Below are 21,421 nucleotides of genomic sequence, written 5' to 3'. Positions count from 1 at the left end.
GCAGACAAAAATCTTTCAGTAGTCAAGAACTTTTTCTTAAACTATCTTATTTCCTTCTGCAGTCCGTCTCTAAATAGACAGGGACTCCCTTGGAGTATGTTAGTCTATTTGTATTTAGGCCTTCTGCCTAATTTTAGTTAGTTTACTTCTTCTAACTCTTGATCAGCCCGACGTCTGACTCTTCTGTTATTCCCTTGCCACGCTGTATCAGAGAACTAATCAGATTTAAAGAAAGGCAACATCAAATAGATAGGTCTTCAGCCTTGATTTAAAAGAACTGAGAGTTGCAGCAGACCTGCAGTTTTCTGGGAGTTTGTTCCAGATATGTGGAGCATAAAAACTAAATGCTGCTTCCCCCTGTTTAGTTCTGACTCTGGGGACAACAAGCAGACCTGTCCCAGACGACCTGAGAGGTCTGGGTGGGTCATAGTGTACTAGCAGATCAGAAATGTATTTTGGACCTAAACCGTTTAGTGATTTATAAACCAGCAAAAGTATTTTGAAATCAATTCTTTGATGCACTGGAAGCCAGTGTAGAGACTTCAGTACTGGAGTGATGTGATCCACTTTCTTGGTCTTAGTAAGGACTCGAGCAGCAGCGTTCTGAATCAGCTGCAGCTGTCTGATTGATTTTTTAGGGAGACCTGTAAAGACTCCGTTACAGTAGTCTAGTCTACTGAAGATGAAAGCATGGACAAGTTTTTCCAAGTCTTGCTGAGACATAAGTCCTTTAACCCTTGAGATATTTTTAAGGTGGTAATAGGCTGACTTTGTAATTGTCTTAATGTGGCTGTTAAAATTCAGGTCTGAGTCCATGACTACACCAAGATTTCTGGCTTTGTCTGTTGTTGTTAACATTATCGTTTGAAGCTGAGTGCTGACTTTTAATCGTTCCTCTTTTGCTCCAAAAACAACCACCTCAGTTTTTTCTTCATTTAATTTAAGAAAGTTCTGGCACATCCAGTCGTTAATTTGTTCAATGCACTTAGTCAGTTGTTGTATTGGACTGTAGTCCCCTGGCGATAAGGTTATATAAATTTGTGTGTCATCCGCATAACTATGGTAACTTATTTTGTTGTTTTCCATAATTTGAGCCAGTGGAAGCATGTAGATGTTAAACAGGAGAGGCCCCAGAACTGAGCCTTGGGGAACTCCGCACGTCTTATTTGTATGCTCAGATGTATAATTCCCTATAGACACAAAGTAGTCCCTATTCTTTAAATAAGACTCAAACCACTTTAGTACTGAGCCAGAAATGCCAACCCAGTTTTCCAATCGGTCTAGTAATATGTCATGGTCGACCGTATCAAATGCAGCACTGAGATCAAGTAATACCAAGACTGAAATTTTGCCACTATCTGTGTTTAAGTGGATGTCATTAAAGACTTTAATAAGAGCTGTCTCAGTGCTGTGGTGTGGTCGAAAACCCGACTGGAATGCATCAAAACTGTTGTTTAGTGACAAGAAAAGGTTCAGTTGTTGAGAAACCGTTTTTTCAATGATTTTACTTAAAAATGGAAGGTTTGATATCGGCCTATAGTTGCTCATTAGTGACGTGTCGAGATTGTTCTTTTTTAAGAGTGGCTTAATGACTGCAGTTTTCAGGGCCTGTGGGAAGATACCTGAGAGAAGAGACGTGTTTACAATCTGTAGAAGATCTGTAGCCAAACAATTTGCAACATTTTTGAAAAGGCCCGTTGGTAGAATATCAAGGCAGCAGGAGGAGGTTTTCAGATGTTGTATAATGTCCTCTAGGTTTTTACGGTTAATCATATGAAATTGGGTCATATTGGAATCTGTTTTGCCTGGACACTGTGACAACACATACCCTGTACTCGATATGGAAGCACTGACTGTTTGTTTAATTTTCTGAATTTTGTCATTGAAGAAGGTGGCAAAATCATTGCAGGCCTTTGTGGATAAAAGTTCAGATGCTACTGGTACTGGAGGGTTTGTTAACCTATCGACAGTAGCAAACAAAGCACGTGAATTATTATTGTTTTTGGCAATAATGTCCGAGAAGAAGGACCGCCTTGCATTCCTCAGTTCCAAATTATAAATGCGAAGTCTCTCTTTATAGGTGTTGTAGTGGACCTGGAGATTAGTTTTTCGCCACCTGCGTTCTGCTTTTCGACACTCTCTTTTTTCTGTTCTTACCAGTATGGCATTTCTCCATGGAGATCTTTTCTTATCAGAGACAGTTTTTACCTTAATGGGAGCAATGGCATCAATAACATTTGTAATTTTACAATTGAAATTGTCTACAAGCTCAGTGACTGAGACCCCTGAGAGGGTGGGTGTGGGTGTTTTCTTATTAACTTTGTTTGGACACTTTTGTGCACAGAGATAGTGCCATTAAAGAAAACACAGGAATGATCAGAGAGAGCAGCATCAGTCACCACAACCTTGGAAATGTTCAAACCCTTCGAGATAATCAAGTCCAGAGTGTGCCCCTTGTTGTGTGTGGGCTCCGTCACATGCTGAGTCAGTCCATAGTTCTCAAAAATACAACACAGTTCTTTTGTCCCTCTATCCTGGGGGTTGTCAACATGAATGTTGAAATCACCAGCAATAACTACACAGTCAAAGTTAATACAGATTAAAGACAGCAGTCCACTAAAGTCGTCAAAGAAGGATGCACAGTATTTAGGTGGCCTGTAGATAATTAGAAATATAGGTCGAGAGGGGGACCTTAGCTGAAGAGCCACATATTCAAAAGAAGCAAAGTTTCCATAAGCTATTTGAGTACATTGGAACGAGTCGTTAAACAAAGATTAACCAATGCTCTATACTAGCCCAGTCTTGTGCCATTAGCCACTGTGTTTGGTGTGATGGGGCCATTGTCTGTTTAAATTAAAATGAGAAGTTGTGTGCTTTGGGAAATAAAGACTTGACATGGCTTTGATAATCATTTGGAATCAATTTTTGTCCTAACTTGCAGCCAGCAAATACTGCTCAAAAGTCCTCATCATTATTTCAATATCGTTATTATTTCTAGGTATATATATTCTTTTTTATGTATTTATTTTTTGCTGTGTTTGTATTCGATGACGGCGTTGCTGATAGAGTATTGTTAATTGTCTCCTGTGGGCGTTAGCTTCATGTGACGTATAATGGTAATGTGTAAATTGACACCATATCATGTTTTATTCATCATTTAAATTCAACACTGTAAACCCCATAAAAATATAAAAAATAAGTCCTCATTAATATGTTGTATTATACAATAACAATAACCTTATACAGTGATGTCACTTTGCTTAAAGCTCCCATTCATGCTATAGTGTATTATTGGTTTATAAGACATTCCATTTCAGAAAACTAAGTATTTATAATCAGTTATGATACATCAGAACAGTTCTCTATAACTGGCTAAAGTTATGGTAGTCATTATGATGTGTTCTGTAACCCAGGACTCAGACTCTTCTTTTAAACACTGTTGTCACTTTGGCATGGAGGTATAAAGCATTAACTTATAATACATAATGTCCACCACTTACAATACTTTATAAACCTTGTTATAAGTTGTCATGATTCTACAAATTAAAAAACAATTTTTACAAGGCCTTATGAAAGAATTATGTCTTATAAATATGCTTATGATGCATTATAGACATGGCGTTCATAGAAATTGGTAACATTCTTTCTTTTTAAGCTGGTGTCTTAGGCCCCTAGCATCAACTGACAAAAATATATGTATGTAATGTATGCATGCATGTTGTTTTCTAAGTGCAGTAAAACAACAGAGAAAATGGACCTAAAATCTGACATGCTTACCATTCTGTTGTAAAGATGAATCACTGTTCAGTAACAGGATAAAAAGCCAAAGAAGGTGAAAGAGTCTCATTGTGAAGATCCAGGAACCGCTGTATTTAGGAACTACACTCTTTGAGGCTCCTCTCCTGGAACCATCACCTTATCGTGGTGGAGAGGTTTGTGTGTCCCTATGAACCTGAGGGCTGTGTTGTCTGGAGCTTTGTGCTCCTGGTAGGGTCTCCCAAGGCAAAGTGGTCTCAGGGGAGGGGCCAGACAAAGAATGGTTCAAAAACCCTATGAAAAAACGAGGTAGAGATGGAGTGACCATGCCCGGAGGAAGCCCGGGGCCCCCATCTGGAGCCAGGCCCAGATGGAGGGCCCGTCAGCGAGCGCCTGGTGGCCGGGTTTGCCACGGAGCCCGGCCGGGCACAGCCCGAAAAAGCTACGTGGCACCTCTCTCTCCAACCCATGGGCCCACCACCTGTGGGAGGAACCGCTGGGGTCGGGTGCGCTGCCACATGGGTGGCAGTGAAGGTCAGGGGCCTCGACGGACCAGACCCTTGACGCAGCAGACGCTGGCTCTGGGGACGTGGAACGTCACCTCTCTGTGGGGGAAGGAGCCTGAACTTGTGCGGGAGGTGGAGCGCTACCAGTTGGATCTGGTGGGGCTTACCTCTACGCACAGTCTCGGTTCTGGAACCATACTCCTGGATAGGGGTTGGACTCTTTTCTTCTCCGGAGTTGCCCAGGGTGTGAGGCGCCGGGCGGGTGTGGGGATACTCACAAGCCCCCGGCTGAGCGCCGCTACGTTGGAGTTTACCCCGGTGGACGAGAGGGTCGCCTCCCTACGCCTGTTGTTTGTGCGTATGCACCAAACAAGAGCTCGGAGTATTCGGCCTTCTTGGAGACCTTGAATGGAGTCCTGTATGGGGCTCCAGTGGGGGACTCCATAGTTCTGCTGGGGGACTTCAACGCGCACGTGGGAAATGATGGAGACACATGGAGAGGCGTGATTGGGAGGAACGGCCTCCCTGATCTAAACCAGAGTGGTTGTTTGTTGTTGGACTTCTGTGCTAGTCATGGATTGTCTATAACGAACACCATGTTCGAACATAGGGATGCTCATAAGTGTACTTGGTACCAGAGCACCCTAGGCCAAAGGTCAATGATCGATTTTATAATCGTTTCATCTGATCTGAGGCCGTATGTTTTGGACACTCGGGTGAAGAGAGGGGCAGAGCTGTCAACTGATCACCATCTGGTGGTGAGTTGGGTCAGAGGGTGTGGGAAGACTCTGGACAGACCTGGTAAGCCCAAACGGGTAGTGCGGGTAAATTGGGAACATCTGGAGGAGGCCCCTGTCCGACAGACTTTCAACTCACACCTCCGGCGGAGCTTTTCGTGCATCCCTGTGGAGGCTGGGGGCATTGAACCCGAGTGGACAATGTTCAAAGTTTCCATTGCTGAAGCTGCGGCGGGGAGCTGTGGTCTTAGGGTCTTAGGTGCTTCAAGGGGCGGTAACCCACGAACACCGTGGTGGACACCGGTGGTCAGGGAAGCCGTCCGACTGAAGAAGGAGTCTTTCCGGGATATGTTATCCCAGAGGACTCCGGAGGCAGTTGCAAGGTACCGAAGGGCCCGAAGGGCTGCAGCCTCTGCCGTGAAAGAGGCAAAGCAGCGGGTGTGGGAGTAGTTCGGAGAAGACATGGAGAAGGACTTTCGGTCGGCACCAAGGTGCTTCTGGAAAACCGTTCGCCACCTCAGGAGGGGGAAGCGGGGAACCATCCAAGCTGTGTACAGTAAGGATGGGACGCTGTTGACCTCAACTGAGGAGGTAATAGGGCGGTGGAAGGAGCACTTTGAGGAACTCCTAAATCCGACTAATACGCCCTCTATGGTAGAGGCAGAGCTGGAGGATGATGGGGGATTGTCGTCAATTTCCCTGGTGGAAGTTGCTGAGGTAGTTAAACAACTCCACAGTGGCAAAGCCCCAGGGATTGATGAGCTCCGTCCAGAAATGCTTAAAGCTCTGGGTGTGGAGGGGTTGTCTTGGTTGACACGCCTCTTCAACATTGTGTGGAAGTCGGGGACGGTGCCTAAGGAGTGGCAGACTGGGGTGGTGGTTCCCCTTTTCAAAAAGGGGGACCAGAGGGTGTGTGCCAATTACAGGGGTATCACACTTCTCAGCCTCCCCGGTAAAGTCTACTCCAAGGTGCTGGAAAGGAGGGTTCGGTCGATAGTCGAACCTCAGGTTGAAGAGGAACAATGCGGATTCCGTCCTGGTCGTGGAACAACGGACCAGATCTTTACTCTCGCAAGGATCCTGGAGGGAGCCTGGGAGTATGCCCAACCGGTCTACATGTGCTTTGTGGATCTGGAGAAGGCGTATGACCGGGTCCCCCGGGAGATACTGTGGGAGGTGCTGCGGGAGTATGGGGTGAGGGGGTCCCTTCTCAGGGCCATCCAATCTCTGTACGACCAAAGCGAGAGCTGTGTCCGGGTTCTCGGCAGTAAGTCGGACTCGTTTCAGGTGAGAGTTGGCCTCCGCCAGGGCTGCACTTTGTCACCAATCCTGTTTGTAGTATTTATGGACAGGATATCGAGGCGTAGTCGGGGTGGAGAGGGGTTGCAGTTTGGTGAGCTGGGGATCTCATCGCTGCTTTTTGCGGATGATGTGGTCCTGATGGCATCGTCGGCCTGTGACCTACAGCACTCACTGGATCGGTTCGCAGCCGAGTGTGAAGCGGCTGGGATGAGGATCAGCACCTCTAAAACTGAGGCCATGGTTCTCAGCAGGAAACCGATGGAGTGCCTTCTCCAGGTAGGGAATGAGTCTTTACCCCAAGTGAAGGAGTTCAAGTACCTTGGGGTATTGTTCGCGAGTGAGGGGACAATGGAGCGGGAGATTGGTCGGAGAATCGGCGCAGCGGGTGCGGTATTACACTCAATTTATCGCACCGTTGTGACGAAACGAGAGCTGAGCCAGAAGGCAAAGCTCTCAATCTACCGGTCAGTTTTCGTTCCTACCCTCACCTATGGTCATGAAGGCTGGGTCATGACCGAAAGAACGAGATCTAGGGTACAAGCGGCCGAAATGGGTTTCCTCAGGAGGGTGGCTGGCGTCTCCCTTAGAGATAGGGTGAGAAGCTCAGTCATCCGTGAGGAGCTCGGAGTAGAGCCGCTGCTCCTTCGCGTCGAAAGGAGCCAGTTGAGGTGGTTCGGGCATCTGGTAAGGATGCCCCCTGGGCGCCTCCCTAGGGAGGTGTTCCAGGCACGTCCAGCTGGGAGGAGATACATACACACACACAGATACATATAGAAAATAATAGAACATTTGACCACCAGGCTATCATTAAAGACCACAAACAACGCTGTAAATCTTGGTGTAGTCATGGACTCAGACCTTCATTTTAACATCCACATTAAGATGAGATACAAAATCAGCCTAGTATCACCTTACAGTAAGACTGTATCAAGCATTAAAGGACTTATGTCTCAGCTAGATTTAGAAAAACTTGTCCATGCCATCTTTAACAGGCTTGACTACTGTAGTCTTGTTTTAAATGTCTCTTAGAAGTCCTCTAAAGACCAGGAGAGATCACATCACTCCAGTTCTCAGATTTTTTAACTGGCTTCCCGTTTGTGAAATAAGTTATTTTAAAATACTACTGTTGATTTATAAAGCACTGAGTGCTTTAGGGCCAAAATACATTTCTTTTTTATTAGAATTGTTACAGATAACATCACTAGAATATACAACAATACAATATATTTTCTCTCTGGTTAATCATTCACACGTTTGTCCAGCCAGCTCATGTAACTTCCAGTCAACTGAAGCTTTTACTGGCAAGAGGACAGGGTCATCACACCATCAGAACACCCACACAATCAATGGGTGGCTCAGTGGGTCTTCCTTTGGTACACCTGATCTCAGGTTCATTACTATGGGCTTAATATGGGCTTCTGGTCATGGCTCAATTTGAATGCACTATTATGTTTCTTCATGATATCAGTATTTATTGTGCAGGATATAATGGACACATTTTGTTAATGGGAGGAATGACTTTAAAAGCACACTGCATACATACTAGTGGGGGAAAACATACACATATCCTTACCAATGCAACATGTCCATTACATTTAAATCCTGCATCTGAAATCATCGAGGTGGAGCAATTTTGATCTACTTTATGTTGGTAGTTTACTTCAGTGTTTTCAAACCTTGGGGTGGGGCCCCTCTACAGTCCCACAAGATAAATCTGAGAGGCTTTAAACAGTGATTGGAAGGAAACCATCTAAGAAGTTTAGAAGAGGAATTTCTCTGAAATGAGACAAGGAGTCCTCAGCTAGACTGCATTTTTTTATACGCTGCCACAAGAGAAAAAAAAAAGGTCAGGAACCAGTGGTTCAATCTTTAACAATATGTTGTTTTACATAAGGTTATCATTCCTTTTTTTTTTAAATGTAAAATTATCATCTGAAAAGTAACTAGCTCTCATCTGTCTACTGTAGTGGAGTAAAAAATATTTTGCTCTGAAATGTAGTAGGAGTAAAGGTGTAAAGTAGCATAAAATGGAAATACTCAAGTAAAGTACAAGTACCTTCAAACAGTAAATGTCCTTGGTTACTTTTCAACCCTGTTACAGTTGTGTGTATCGGGGAGAATACTATTTATTTAGTACCTGCTATACTGCATACCTCATCCCTTATTTATTCAAATGTTTTATTAAGAGTATGAAAAATAAATTTGCTAAATGCAAATGTGCTTAACAGCATTGCAGGCCTGACTAATACATACAAAGTAGTGTCTGATCTACTTAACTAAATGCTTTAATAAAACAATACATATGAAGAAAAAAACATGAGAACATGTATGTTTTATTTAAACTGTTGCAGTAGGCCCAGAAGATCAGTTAACAACTGTACTTCTTGTTAATCATTTACATGTTTGTCCAGTCAGAACATGTTTATCACATCCAGTTAACTAAAAACCTTTACTGGCAAGTGGGCAGGTTCATCACACCATCAATACACTTCGGACGCATGGACAATGTGCCTGTACGTCTTCCTTTAGTACAAGTGAACTCGATAGTATCATCATGGGGTGAATACAGCTTATCGTCATGATGATATTTGAAGGCAATATTATATCTGTTCATGAGCTCTCTATCCACAGTACAGGGTTCTGCAAGAGATAACAGATAAACATAACTTTAATAATGGGAAATTACTTCACATCAAACTCCATGTATAATTAATACTATTCTTGAATGCAAAATATATTTAGAGCTTAAAAACTGAATAGGTCTTCCTAAATGTAATCAGTAACATGCTCTTCTACTTCTGTTAGCGAAGTCTGAGGCTGCTTGGCTTCTGTCAAGTCACCTCCTGATCTGTCTTTTTATTCCCTATGCTGCTTTTTAAGCTATTGCTGATTTAATTCACTCTCCTAACTTCCTTGTTTTTTGACGTTGGTTTTATCACACACATTGTTCTGTATAACATTTTGTGTTGTTGTGTTTGTTATGTACTTTTTATTTATGTAACCTGATGTTGTTTATCTTTGTCAGGGTTTTTCCTGGCTCAGAATGTGCCTTTGGGGGGGGGGGACTACACACAACAGTGTGCATGATTGACCTTATTTGACAGAAATGTATGCATTTACCTTTTATTTCTGATCTGTGACCTAAAAGAAATGCAGATACTGCACTCTGCCTCTAAACAATCTTCAGAGGAAGACACAGTATCTACAAAACAAATGTGTTCTTTCACCTCTCTTGTCCTATTTTAAAGGAAAATTATTATTTAGATCATTTACAGTCCATAGTTTTAGGGATCAGATGTATTTGTGTTTTATTTAAATTGTATTGAAATCAATAATCTACAATTTAAATATGTGATTTAAAGGTTGTTTACTCATATCACGTCACATGAATTTCACTAGAGTCAGAAGCTGAGATGTTAGTCTACTGTTCCTGCTACTTTGCTAAGATAATGGACTTTACCTGTTTTTATCTGCATCGTGATTACACTTAAAATTTTCCTTCAAAAAGGCTATTTTTCGATATATATATATATATATATTATATAAGCTTTGTAGGGCTGTGTTCAGTTCTACGGTCAGCATAATTTAAGACCCACTGTTGCCTGTTAATTATTATTTAGTTCTTGTCTATCTTTATTATGTAATGTTTAAATCAAGTGGCTACATGCAAACACCAGAAACCAAATACATTGTTTTACATACTGTATGCAAAATGCTCAACAAATGCAACATGAAAAATGTGAAAGAAGTTGTAACTTACTGAGGCATTTGATCTGTCCAATCCATTCACCATTGATGCAGGTTCTGTGAGGCCCACCCTCCATGGTGTAGTAATTTTGACACATGAATTCAACCCTTTCTTGATGGCTGTAATTACTTTTCACGGTGTACTTGATGTCTCCATCTGTGAGAGGTGGTGGACTCCCACAGCCTACAATCTCTAAAAAATATATATTGGTACAAATAAGGTAGAGGTTGAGGTATTAGATTGTGGCACAGTTTAAAAGGTTTCACATATATTGGCACACCTTTGTGGGTGAGGGCTGCGGAAAATGCTTACATCACACAATATTTAGCAATCAAAAATGTCAACCTAAAAAATAAATACAAATCAGTAAATCAGTCAGAAAATAAATATAAATATATATTTATGAATATAATATTATCTTCTGTAGGCCTATATTTGTATCCACTGAAGAAGGATGTGATTCTAGAACTGAAGACATGGTAAAGATACATTTACATGAGATATACCTTTTAAATTTGAAAACATACTTACTTATACGTCTTTGGTCTTAATTTAGTACGTTTTTTTTTTCGCTGTTCAATGATTTCTAATACTTTGTAGAAACAAATCCTAAAACTGTATGATGAATAAATATATTGATCTCCTAGACAGTATATCACAATCTAATGAGCACATAGGAATGGGAACATACATGGGGTCTGACCAGGAAATCTGGCCATTTAAAATTGTGAATATGTAATTAAATGCAGGTCATTAAAACTAACAACAGTAAATCACACTAAAAAGCATCGATAAGGACCAATGGTAAAATATAATTTGAACGTCTGACAACAGCAATATCATATTATGCCAATTCACCTTAATAATTAATGGAAAATGGCCATCTGAAAAATGGTGAAAATATTAAAGAAAAATTCATTTTCAAGCAAAGTTGTTTTAACAGGGTCGTCCCCTTAGCCCCTCTTCTCTTTGAGCTTTTAAACTCTTTGCCATTGTTTGGAGAGTGGACAGTAGGAATTACCAGAAATGTTATGATCTACGGGTTTCCTTTTATTTTTTGCCACTTGATCACAGGAAAGGCTGTGGAGTCTTCAAATTCTATTTCCATTTTCTAAGCTTTTTCCCTACTTTTAAAATACAGACACAAAAGTAACTCCTTATGACGGTAACTTAAGACATAAAGTTAACTTCAAAACCTTGACAGAGTGGATTTGGTGTCCATCCATCTCTGTTGCATGAGGCCCAGGTAGCACCATCTGTGCTCTCGTAGCCTGTCTTACACCAATATATTGTAGTCTCACCCATTTCTAGTAATTATATACAGCTTGAAATAGATTTTTTTGGTTTACTTCATGCCCTGTTACAACTTAGTAACTTACAATAAAGAGAAATTACCAACGCATTGCTGAAGTCCAGACAACACGTCATCATTACATTTGGCCTCTGCCCACCAGCCTTTGTTTGTGAAAAGCTTAAAACCTTTTATGAAACTTGGTGGAAGGGTGTAACACGGGGCAAAGAAGAATACTATATACTATATATACAATAGGGGGCGACATATTATTAAATTTGAAAGTTTACAAAATATATATGTGTATACATTAACATGAATACAACAAATCAGCCTATTCGTATAAAAAACATTGAACTTACACAACATTGAGAATTTATTTTACTAATCAAGGTAAGGTAGCCACTATGGGAGCCATTCACAGAAAGGATTCGCTGTACCTTCCACATTTATAAATTATATATGAATATCCATTCATTTTCATCCATCTGACCCAGTATAATAAGTATAACTCAATTTTGTACAATATAGTAGGGGGTCCCTGCTCTGTCTCTCTTTCAGCTAAGGGGCCCTTGGCCTAAAAAACATTAAAGACCCCCTAGTTGAAAAAGGGACTTTTATTTCCTGATTTAGTTAGTGTTTAGTTCCTAGGACTTTTTTGGTGAAAAATAGCCATTAGAGTAAGAAAGATCGATCCTAACTGGACCAACAGCTTCTTCCTCACTTTCAAATATATGGATATCAACATTGATAGCTATATATACGAGAATAACTTCATAATACCTTGACAGAGTGGATTTGGTGTCCATCCATTTCTGGTGCATGTGGCCTGGGTAGCACCATCTTTGCTCATGTAGCCTGTCTCACAGCTATATCTTTTAGTCTCACCCATTTTTGGTTGATTTCTCCAGTAACTGACATCCCAGGAATACACATGTTGCGGTCTTTCATTGCTGCACACGACCTCTAGAATAAGAGACAGACTTGTGTATCTTCAGTATTAAAGATTGATAATCATCATCACAGGTTAATGAACCATACACACACAGTAGAGAACAACAATCTCACAGTCTGTCTATGGATGTACCTGTGCATACTGGTCTGATAGTCCACTCTCCATCCTCTTTGCACATAGTTACTACTTCCTGATTGTTAGAAATCCCGTACTTCTCTCCACAAATGACTCTCAGTGTCTCACCAGGTAAAAACCGATTTCTGGAAACAGATTCATACCTGGTTCCCTCGAGTGGCGGCAGTGGCAGTTTACATGGTATTGCTGCATTTGTTGGGAAATGAAGCACATTATCTGTTAGCACCAATTTCCACTAGTCAGTGTGATATAACCAATACATTGCATTAATCAGTTTATACTTACGTTCACACGCAGGTGTGGGGGTCCACTCGGCTCTTATTCCTACTTTTGTGCATTTTGAGGGTCTGTCTTCAGTTGGTCTATGTAGATAATTACACATAAAGTGCAGGACATCATGTTCTTTGTACTCTTGGATATAGCGATCAGGCACATGACCATTTTCAATCGGAGGTACTGTACATTTAATCTCTGTTGAATAATACACACAAGCATTAATATTATTACCAATTTTCACAAAAAGGCAAATGATCAGTACTGATGAACTTCATTCGAGAATAAAAATATGTGCCTAGTTTAAACATTCAGAAGTAATTTTTCAAGCTTTTGCCAAATCCTGATGGAAGAACGGGCAAAGACATATTTCTTTTCCAATAATAGCTTTAAATACATTGGTTTGTTTTTCTTCAACTGAAAATATACCGTCCAGTTCGTCAACTACTGACGCTATAGTGGTGTCAACAGAAACTTCTGCATCAGCTGCAGCCATTAACTGAACACAGCCCTACAAAGCTTATATATATATATATATATATATATATATATATGTATATATATATATATATATATATATATATATATATATATATATATGTATATATATATATATATATATATATATATATATATATATATATATATATATGTATATATATATATATATATATATATATAAGCTTTGTAGGGCTGTGTTCAGTTCTACGGTCAGCATAATTTAAGACCCACTGTTGCCTGTTAATTATTATTTAGTTCTTGTCTATCTTTATTATGTAATGTTTAAATCAAGTGGCTACATGCAAACCCCAGAAACCAAATACATTGTTTTACATACTGCACACCTTTGTGGGTGAGGGCTGCGGAAAATGCTTACATCACACAATATTTAGCAATCAAAAATGTCAACCTAAAAAATAAATACAAATCAGTAAATCAGTCAGAAAATAAATATAAATATATATTTATGAATATAATATTATCTTCTGTAGGCCTATATTTGTATCCACTGAAGAAGAGTAGTATATAGTGTACAAGAATGCGCGTGCACGTGAATACCTGGCAGCAATGCGCGTGCACGTGTGTTTTAGTGGCACGCGCGTGTCTTTCTAGCGTTCTGATTGGTCGAACCTCCGTGCACGTCTTCCGTGCATGTCTCTAGCGGCCAATTCTGGGTATTGCATCTTGTGGGCGTAATAACGTCATCGCATCATTACGTTCGCGGAGCGTGTGTGTCTCTAGCGGTCGATTCTGGGTAGCGCATCCTTACGTTACCGGCTCGGCCGTGTCTCTAGTGGCCGATGCAGGGAGGGCAGCTCGCAGCCGTAATAACGTCATCGTATCATTACGTTCGTGGAGCGTGTGTGTCTCTAGCGGTCGATTCTGGGTAGCGCATCCTTACGTTACCGGCTCGTCCATGGCTCTAGCGTCCGATTCAGGGAGCACATCTCGCGGTCGTAATGACGTTGCTTCAGTCTTAAGTTCGCGCTGTGGGGGGTGTCTCTAGGTGCCGTTTCTGTGGGCGAGTCTCGAGAGTCTCGCGGTCAAACCTTGGACGGCCGTTGACCAATTTCTTTTCGGTCGAGACTGGGCACACAGCTCGTGGTCTGCTAGCTAGCTTGTTACCTCGTTTTTTTCCCTCCTAACAAAGGTTTCTGGAGATTTTGCTTTTTAATTCTTTCTGTTTGAAAGAAAAAGAGACGGCATTTTTCAAGCAATGCGCATTACAACGTTTTAATAGCAGCCTTTTACCTGCTATCTTATTCACTTTTCTATCCTCCGTTTTTTAGCTAGGCTGCTATCTAGCTTTGTTACCACGTTTTTTTTCCCTAACAAAGCCCTTTGGAGATTTTGCTTTTTAATTCTTTCTGTTTGAAAGAAAAAGAGACGGCATTTTTCCAGCAATGCGCATTACAACGTTTTAATAGCAGCCTTTTACCTGCTATCTTATTCACTTTTCTATCCTGCATTTTGTAGTTAGTCTGTTGGCTAGCTGTGCTACCACGTTTTTTCCCTAACAAAGCCCTTTGGAGATTTTGCTTTTTAATTCTTTCTGTTTGAAAGAAAAAAGAGACGGCATTTTTTCAGCAACATCTACATCTACAAGGGGTAAGTCTTTTTTTTTTTTTTTTAAAACCATAGCTTCTGTTTAAGCATATTGTAAGGTATTTAATGCGTTTGTAAGATATTTAATGCATTCAGTCATTTATGAATTTAAAAAAGGCTGTTGGAGGTTGTCCCTTATGACGCTAGTAAAAAGGTGTTAAAATAAAAAACGGTCGTTAGATCTTTTAAAAAATGGGGTTTTGCTATTGGTGACTTGTAAAAACGCCCTGCAGGGGTGTGTCTTGTAGGGGTTAAACCTCGTGTTTCAAGGTGCACGGCTCACTTTTTAACAAAGCATTTTAGCTAGTCTACTAGCTAGCTTTGTTACCACGTTTTTTCCGTGTTCCACGGTACCTGGCTAGCTTTTTAACAAGCATTTTAGCTAGTCTACTGACTAACTTTTTACCTCGTTTTTCACAGCCTTCCTCAACAAAGCCCTTTGGAGATTTTGCTTTTTAATTATTTTTGTTTGAAAGAAAGAAAGAGAGAGAGACTTCGTTTTTTTGCAGCTATGCATACATGTGGTAAGTACCTTTTAAAAAGCATATCTTCTGTTTAAGCATATTGTAAGATATTTAAAGCATTCAGCCATTCATGAATTAAAACGATTTTGGGACATATATTTTATCTAGCTTGCGTCATTAGGTACTGTGTCTAGACAATCCCCCGGAGAACAAAGGATCCGGTCGAAGGATAGCCGTCTTAAGCATAAGAAGAGAGCTGTTGAGGTGAGTTGAAAAGAAAAACAGTAAAATAGTGTGTTGTATTTTTAAAAAGGCTTTTCTGATAATGTAATGTAATGTTTAGGTTGAAAAGACAACCCAAGAAGGCTTCCCGCCCAAAAGGCCCCGCCATACCTCTGTTCAACCCTCGCCTTCCCTGAACGCGGTATCTAATGGTTCTGCCGCTGACGCCGAGGTAAGAAAACCCTTGTATCCAACCGACTATATTTACTATTTTAAAATATTTTGATATAATGTATACATTGTTAAAACGGATTGTCCTTTTGTTTCAGCAACTAAAGGCGGTCTCAGACCTAGTGACTTTGCATTTGGCATCTGAGGAGGGGGATTTCACGCAGTTTCCACCGTGGATCCTCAACATCACTTATTTTATCCTCCGTTTTTTAGCTAGTCTGCTAGCTAGCTTGTTACCACGTTTTTTCCCTAACAAAGTCAGCCTGTGTTGTTTTTTTTTTAATTCTTTTTTTTGTGAAAGCAAAGAGGATTCTTTTCCAGCAACATCTACAAGGGGTAAGTAAATTTTAAAAGCATATCTTCTGTTTAAGCATATTGTAAGATATTTAATGCATTTGTAAGATATTTAATGCATTCAGTCATTTATGAATTAAAAAAGGCTGTTGGAGCATTTTAGCTAGTCTGCTAGCTAACTTTTTACCTCGTTTTTCACAGCCTTCCTCAACAAAGACCTCTGGAGTTTTTTGCTTTTTAATTATTTTTGTTTGAAAGAAAGAAAGAGACTGCGTTTTTGCAACTATGCATACATGTGGTAAGTAAATTTAAAAAGCTATCTTCTGTTTAAGCATATTGTAAGATATTTAATGCATTCAGTCATTCATGAATTAAATCGATTTTGGGACATATATTTTATCTAGTTTGCATCATTAGGTCCTTATCCATGTGTTTTTAGCTAACTTAATATATAGACTGATGTGTGTGTGTGTGTGTGTGTGTGTGTAACAATAAGTTACGGGAGTGAGAGATGCAAGGCATTGTGGCTGTTTAACTAATTTATATCAGTTTTAAGACTAAAAGATCATGTTGTAGGGGCATTTATTGGTTTCAATAGGTAATGTCCAGTAGATTTAAGACGAAGCTACAGCTATAACATTATCTAAATGGTTGGTTTGTGACTAAACCTTTATCACAAGCTGCTTTAACACATAAGCTCTCGCCATATGACCCATTTCTATCATGATCAGGTTTAACAAAATCTTAATGTAAAATGTTCACTTTCTTTAGTGTTAACCTTATAAACTAATATAGGAGATAGTTTTACTGTTAGCTGACATAGTCTGTCCATGTTATAGCATCGACTGCCTATATTACCTTTCAACAGATGTATTCTCAGTAATCTGGCAATCTACTAGAAACAGGGTGCTTTTAAATCACCAAAATACTGGGGACAACCCCGTTTGGTGTGCTCCTCAATGCTTTTAGCATTGGGGGGCTAACACTAATGTTACTTTTACTTTATGACAAGTGTGTTCTGACTGACCTGTCACCTAACGTTCTCTGTCAGTCATTTTTAACTAGCATGTTAGAGCGCTAACTAACTAGCTTGTTAGCTGTCCATTGTCCTTCTATTTACTTCACTAAAACAATAAGATTGACATCCACTGAACCAGAGTGCTTATGTTATCAGTAGTTAGCTTGTACTGGTTTCCTATCTGCGTCGCAAGTTATAGCAGCATAGCTGGGAGCTTCACCCACCTACATGTTAGTGCCCATAAGGTGGTCCTTTTTATAGTGTCAACTTCCTATATTACCATCTAACAGAGGTATTCACAGTAACGGGCCAATATGCTAGAAACAGTGTGCTTTTAAATCACTAAATTAGTCGTGACAGCCCCGTTTGGCCTACTTCTCAATTCTGTTAGCATCATTGCCGTTAACTGTAAACATCTTAGGTTAGCTAATGTTGTATTTTGGTTTCTCCCTTGTAACTAGGGCTGAACGATTTTTGAAAATAATCTAATTGCGATTTTTTCAAAAATATTGCGATTCAATATGCGATTATTTTTTAAGCTCTTTGTCTTCTGTATTATTCAACAAAGACGAGCAATAAATCATTGTATAGTATGAACAATACAATATTCTTGTTCTTTCCTGGAGGCCTGTATGTGATGATGAAATTAGGTGATGCAGGAATTTATATGAATGACATCTTTTATTTAACTACTTCAGTCACAGTAGTATACTGAGCACTGACCAAGCCTGGTGGAAACATTCATTTGAAAGTCAGAAACAAATCACACAAACTAAAGGGCAGATTGCAGAAATATAAAAACAAATATGCGGCTTTACCACACTTAGTAGTATTCACATTCAATTATCATTTACTGTAATAAACATATGTAAATATGTGGATTGCACTTTTTAAACACTGTCTTTGAACTCTACTAGACAGTTAAATAAGTAAAAATATAGTATATACAGTATATACAATGGTGTATTTTTTACAGAGCACACAGAGGAGCTGCCTCCAGCCCCTCCCTCCCCTCATGAAGTTGCGTGCCGCGTGCATGACAGTGGCAACATTGCACTCACACTCAGAGACAGAGAGGCTATCGTTACGTTAGCAGTAGCATGCTTCTGCTGGTCTTGCCGTGGGATTAACTGTACTAATAAAACCGTTGAAACAACGCAGCCACGCTGCTGTGAAAGCTCACCGAACGCATTTATCAGAGTCTGGTTGTTACCCCTCCCCGTGGTAGTCTCAACCACTCCATATCTTTATAACGGAGCTAGCTAACTGGATCTAACCGCTAATCGGAGCTAATCATTGCTAACCGAGCTAACATATGTTTTCTGATAATTGGGTGTGTGTTTGTGCTAATGATATGTAGCATTTTGAAAGAACTGGTCCTTGTTTTTAAAATAGTACTTAAGCAATCGAAAAAAAGAAGAAGAAAAAAAAAAAACTGCAATTGTAACATACTGCTGTTTATACTGTTTAAACCTCTTGATTAAACAGATTCTCTTCTTAAAAACAGAAAATGTAAAGTCCCAAGGCTATCAGACGGCTTACAACTTGCCAGACCTGAACCAGGTGATCAACTTACAAGAGGAGAAAAGTTGACATTTAATTGCCCCCCGGCCTGCAGACTAAGCGTGAAAGCAGTGGATGACTGTTTAGCAGGCGGTCAATGGAGTGACTCCTTTCCAACATGTGGAGGTAAATCAAGGCTCTTCTTTTCCCCTTGCTCTTTATCTAGATGTTTCTCACAGAGCACCGTAATCTCACAATGCATGATTTGCACTATTTATCCTGTGTTCTACATTTTACAAATCATGTTTGTGATGTGCTATTTTTTCTTCTTCTAGTACACATTAATAATACTTACTGTTTCTGGTATCAACATTAATCCAACTTAAAGTTAAATAAAGTTTGAATTAACACATCTTTTAAAGGGGTTTGAACAAGACCTGAACATTGAAACCTTCATGTATAGTGTGTATTGCAGAGCGACTGTATACGACTATTGGTTTTAGCTTTTTCTATGAAATAACTTATTTTTTTATTTTTTTTGTGGGGGTGACTGAGTATGGGTGATCACAAGCACAAGGGTGTGTGAACAGTAAAGTAGCATTCAATCCTGTGTGACCTAATCTAAGTCTGGTATAGACCAGTTCTTCCCTTATGTTTAAACTCAGAGCAGTCCCCCTTTTCCAGGGCACATTCTTCAGTATTTTATGATAGCACATGATTACTTTCTTTTGTACTAACCTTATAAACCAATAGGGGGATAGTTTTTATTGTTAGCTGCCATCGTCTGTCATTGCTACAGTGTTGACTTCCTATATTACCTTCTAACAGCTGTATTCTCAGTAATGGACATGTTTTGATGTGATTCTCCATGTTGACATGTTGACTGATTTGGGTATATGGAGAGAAATTAATTATATTTTCTTTTTATTCTAGCCTTATAAACCAATATGGTAGATAGTTACGTGTAAACATCCTAGGTTAACCAATATTGTATTAGTTCTCTACCCGTGTAACATATGCCAAAAACAGTAACAGATGAAGTCAAGTACATGTACATTTTAGTGCTTGTAAGGAATTGATACCTGTATGGTATATTAGCACTTCACAGAGGAAAATCCCAACCATTACATGTGTAAAGGGTTGTAGGACTGTTTATAAAATAAGAAGACATTTGGGTTTTCGGTTTTGTTGTGTGAGGATGTTGTATTTTAGACGGTGACGTTCATGGGTTTTTTTTTGTTTGTTTTTTTAAACTGTACCCATTTATGTTTTTAGGTCACCTGCAAAGTTTGTCATTCCTTCACCTCAGGTATGTTTATACAAGCACTGTCGCTGTTTAAACAAGGCATTAGCTGATGAGTTGCTAATGGCATGAATAGTTTGAAAGTTACCAACGCATAAAAATAAAAGTGGTTGTACGCTGAGGTAACCAATACCTTGAGGGGGGGGGTTCAATTTTAATTTATTATTGTTGTTATTATTATTATTATTATTATTATTATTATTATTATTATTATTATTATTATTGATTGTGTTAAGATAGTTTAACTAGTTTGTTTTTGACAAATAGATTACTTCTGATCGTAAGCAAATGCTATTTCGCAAAATCACTACTTGGTTTGTTTACTTCTTGCTAGTTAAAAGTAATATTGGAACTGAATCCTTACTAAAACAGATCACTGTTCTAACATGTGTTTAACTATCTAGAGGTGACTGCTATGTTTATAGTAGTTCTTGAAATTACACCTACCAGGGACTTTTATTGTAAGATATTGATAACTCGTGTGAAAACATCAACACGGTCTATTTAGTAATGTATCACGACTGCAGATAATCAGCTCTTTACCTTGATTACTGATTTGCTAGGTGTATGGGGCAATAGTAAAACCTAAAACTGTAATATAACTGAAAGAACACAAGAAACTGGATTGTTTGTGTCAGTTTAGGCGTCACGTTATGTGTTGTTCATCAGAATTTAGTCTTCATTCCTCCATATAACATAAGTCTAAAAATGATGGAATCACAAAAACGTATTTTCTTTTCTTTCAGTTGCGGCTGAAGGGCTCAACCAATCATACAACATAGTAGCACAGTGTCTTATCACCAACCCATGAAAGCTAGAAGTCACTCATGGCTATTGATTATACATCACTTTAGCTTTGCTACTACCTCATTTAATTCAATTATTCTTAACTTGTGTTGCAATACCTGAATTATCCCTATTGTGAAACCTAAACTTATCTTTTATTTTAGTTCATATCATAACCCTGCTCACAAACTCACATGTACATGGGTCAGCTGGTTGCCAATATCAATGTTCCTGCTACAGTAAATCCTACAGGCAAAGTGTACTGCTTCACAGGAGTATGAACCATACGCTTTTTAGGTTTTGTCTCAAATATTGTGCAGTTTGTTATGAATTACTCATTGGTTTTGACAAGGTAAATTAAATCTGTTAAACAACATGTTTGTTGTGTCCACTCTGGTAAATTTAATTGGACTGTTTTTTAGAAAGATTACAGAACATGAAAAACCTAACTGCCTTGATAAGGGTTTTTAATTTGTTGCAAATATGACCAAATATGACTCTAATAATCTCTTATTGCTCTGAAAAACTACAATGATTTAAGAAATATCAGTGATGCTTATAAACATTTATTGAATTGATTGTATATGTGGGCAGACATTACAGGCACCTATTCATGCAAGCAGAGAACACAATAGTTTGTTCTCTCTTTTATCAAACGATCAAAATAACGAAAACTAGGTGGGAAAAAACATTGTCGTTATATCATGGACAAGTCAAGGGGAAATAGTAGTTGAAAATAAGAGTGTGTCAGGCAGCCACCTTTATGATCTACTGAAAAGTGTCACAACCTC

At 39.4% G+C, this 21,421-nt stretch overlaps 2 protein-coding genes and 2 long non-coding RNA genes across 4 annotated transcripts in view; 2 read left to right on the top strand and 2 right to left on the bottom strand.

The window, feature by feature from the left end:
- cfh (complement factor H) overlaps positions 1 to 21,421 on the bottom strand; it is a 120,735-nt gene that overhangs the window by 30,479 nt on the left and 68,835 nt on the right. Inside the window, exons 19-21 of the mRNA XM_031282290.2 lie at positions 12,716 to 12,901; positions 12,428 to 12,616; positions 12,124 to 12,306 (exon numbers count right to left, since the gene is read on the bottom strand). Of these exons, the coding sequence (XP_031138150.1) occupies positions 12,124 to 12,306; positions 12,428 to 12,616; positions 12,716 to 12,901 (558 nt within the window). The remainder of the gene's footprint in view (positions 1 to 12,123; positions 12,307 to 12,427; positions 12,617 to 12,715; positions 12,902 to 21,421) is intronic.
- Positions 1 to 21,421, top strand: part of LOC116038096 — a 50,189-nt gene that overhangs the window by 10,466 nt on the left and 18,302 nt on the right. The window contains exon 2 of the long non-coding RNA XR_004102016.1: positions 7,354 to 7,367. This is a non-coding gene — a long non-coding RNA (uncharacterized LOC116038096). The remainder of the gene's footprint in view (positions 1 to 7,353; positions 7,368 to 21,421) is intronic.
- LOC116038094 (complement factor H-like) overlaps positions 8,605 to 21,421 on the bottom strand; it is a 65,205-nt gene continuing 52,388 nt past the window's right edge. Inside the window, exon 12 of the mRNA XM_031282294.2 lies at positions 8,605 to 8,941. Coding sequence (XP_031138154.1) covers positions 8,751 to 8,941 — 191 coding nt within the window. The 3' untranslated portion in view covers positions 8,605 to 8,750. The remainder of the gene's footprint in view (positions 8,942 to 21,421) is intronic.
- LOC116038097 lies at positions 15,594 to 21,319 on the top strand. The gene is made up of 6 exons (XR_004102017.2): positions 15,594 to 15,727; positions 15,825 to 16,062; positions 16,222 to 16,318; positions 18,546 to 18,727; positions 19,817 to 19,850; positions 20,591 to 21,319. It is a non-coding gene; the product is annotated as an uncharacterized LOC116038097 (long non-coding RNA).

The sequence above is a fragment of the Sander lucioperca genome, chromosome 11 (assembly GCF_008315115.2).
Source record: "Sander lucioperca isolate FBNREF2018 chromosome 11, SLUC_FBN_1.2, whole genome shotgun sequence".
NCBI lineage: Eukaryota > Metazoa > Chordata > Actinopteri > Perciformes > Percidae > Sander > Sander lucioperca.
This window is presented reverse-complemented; position numbering and strand designations above follow the sequence as displayed.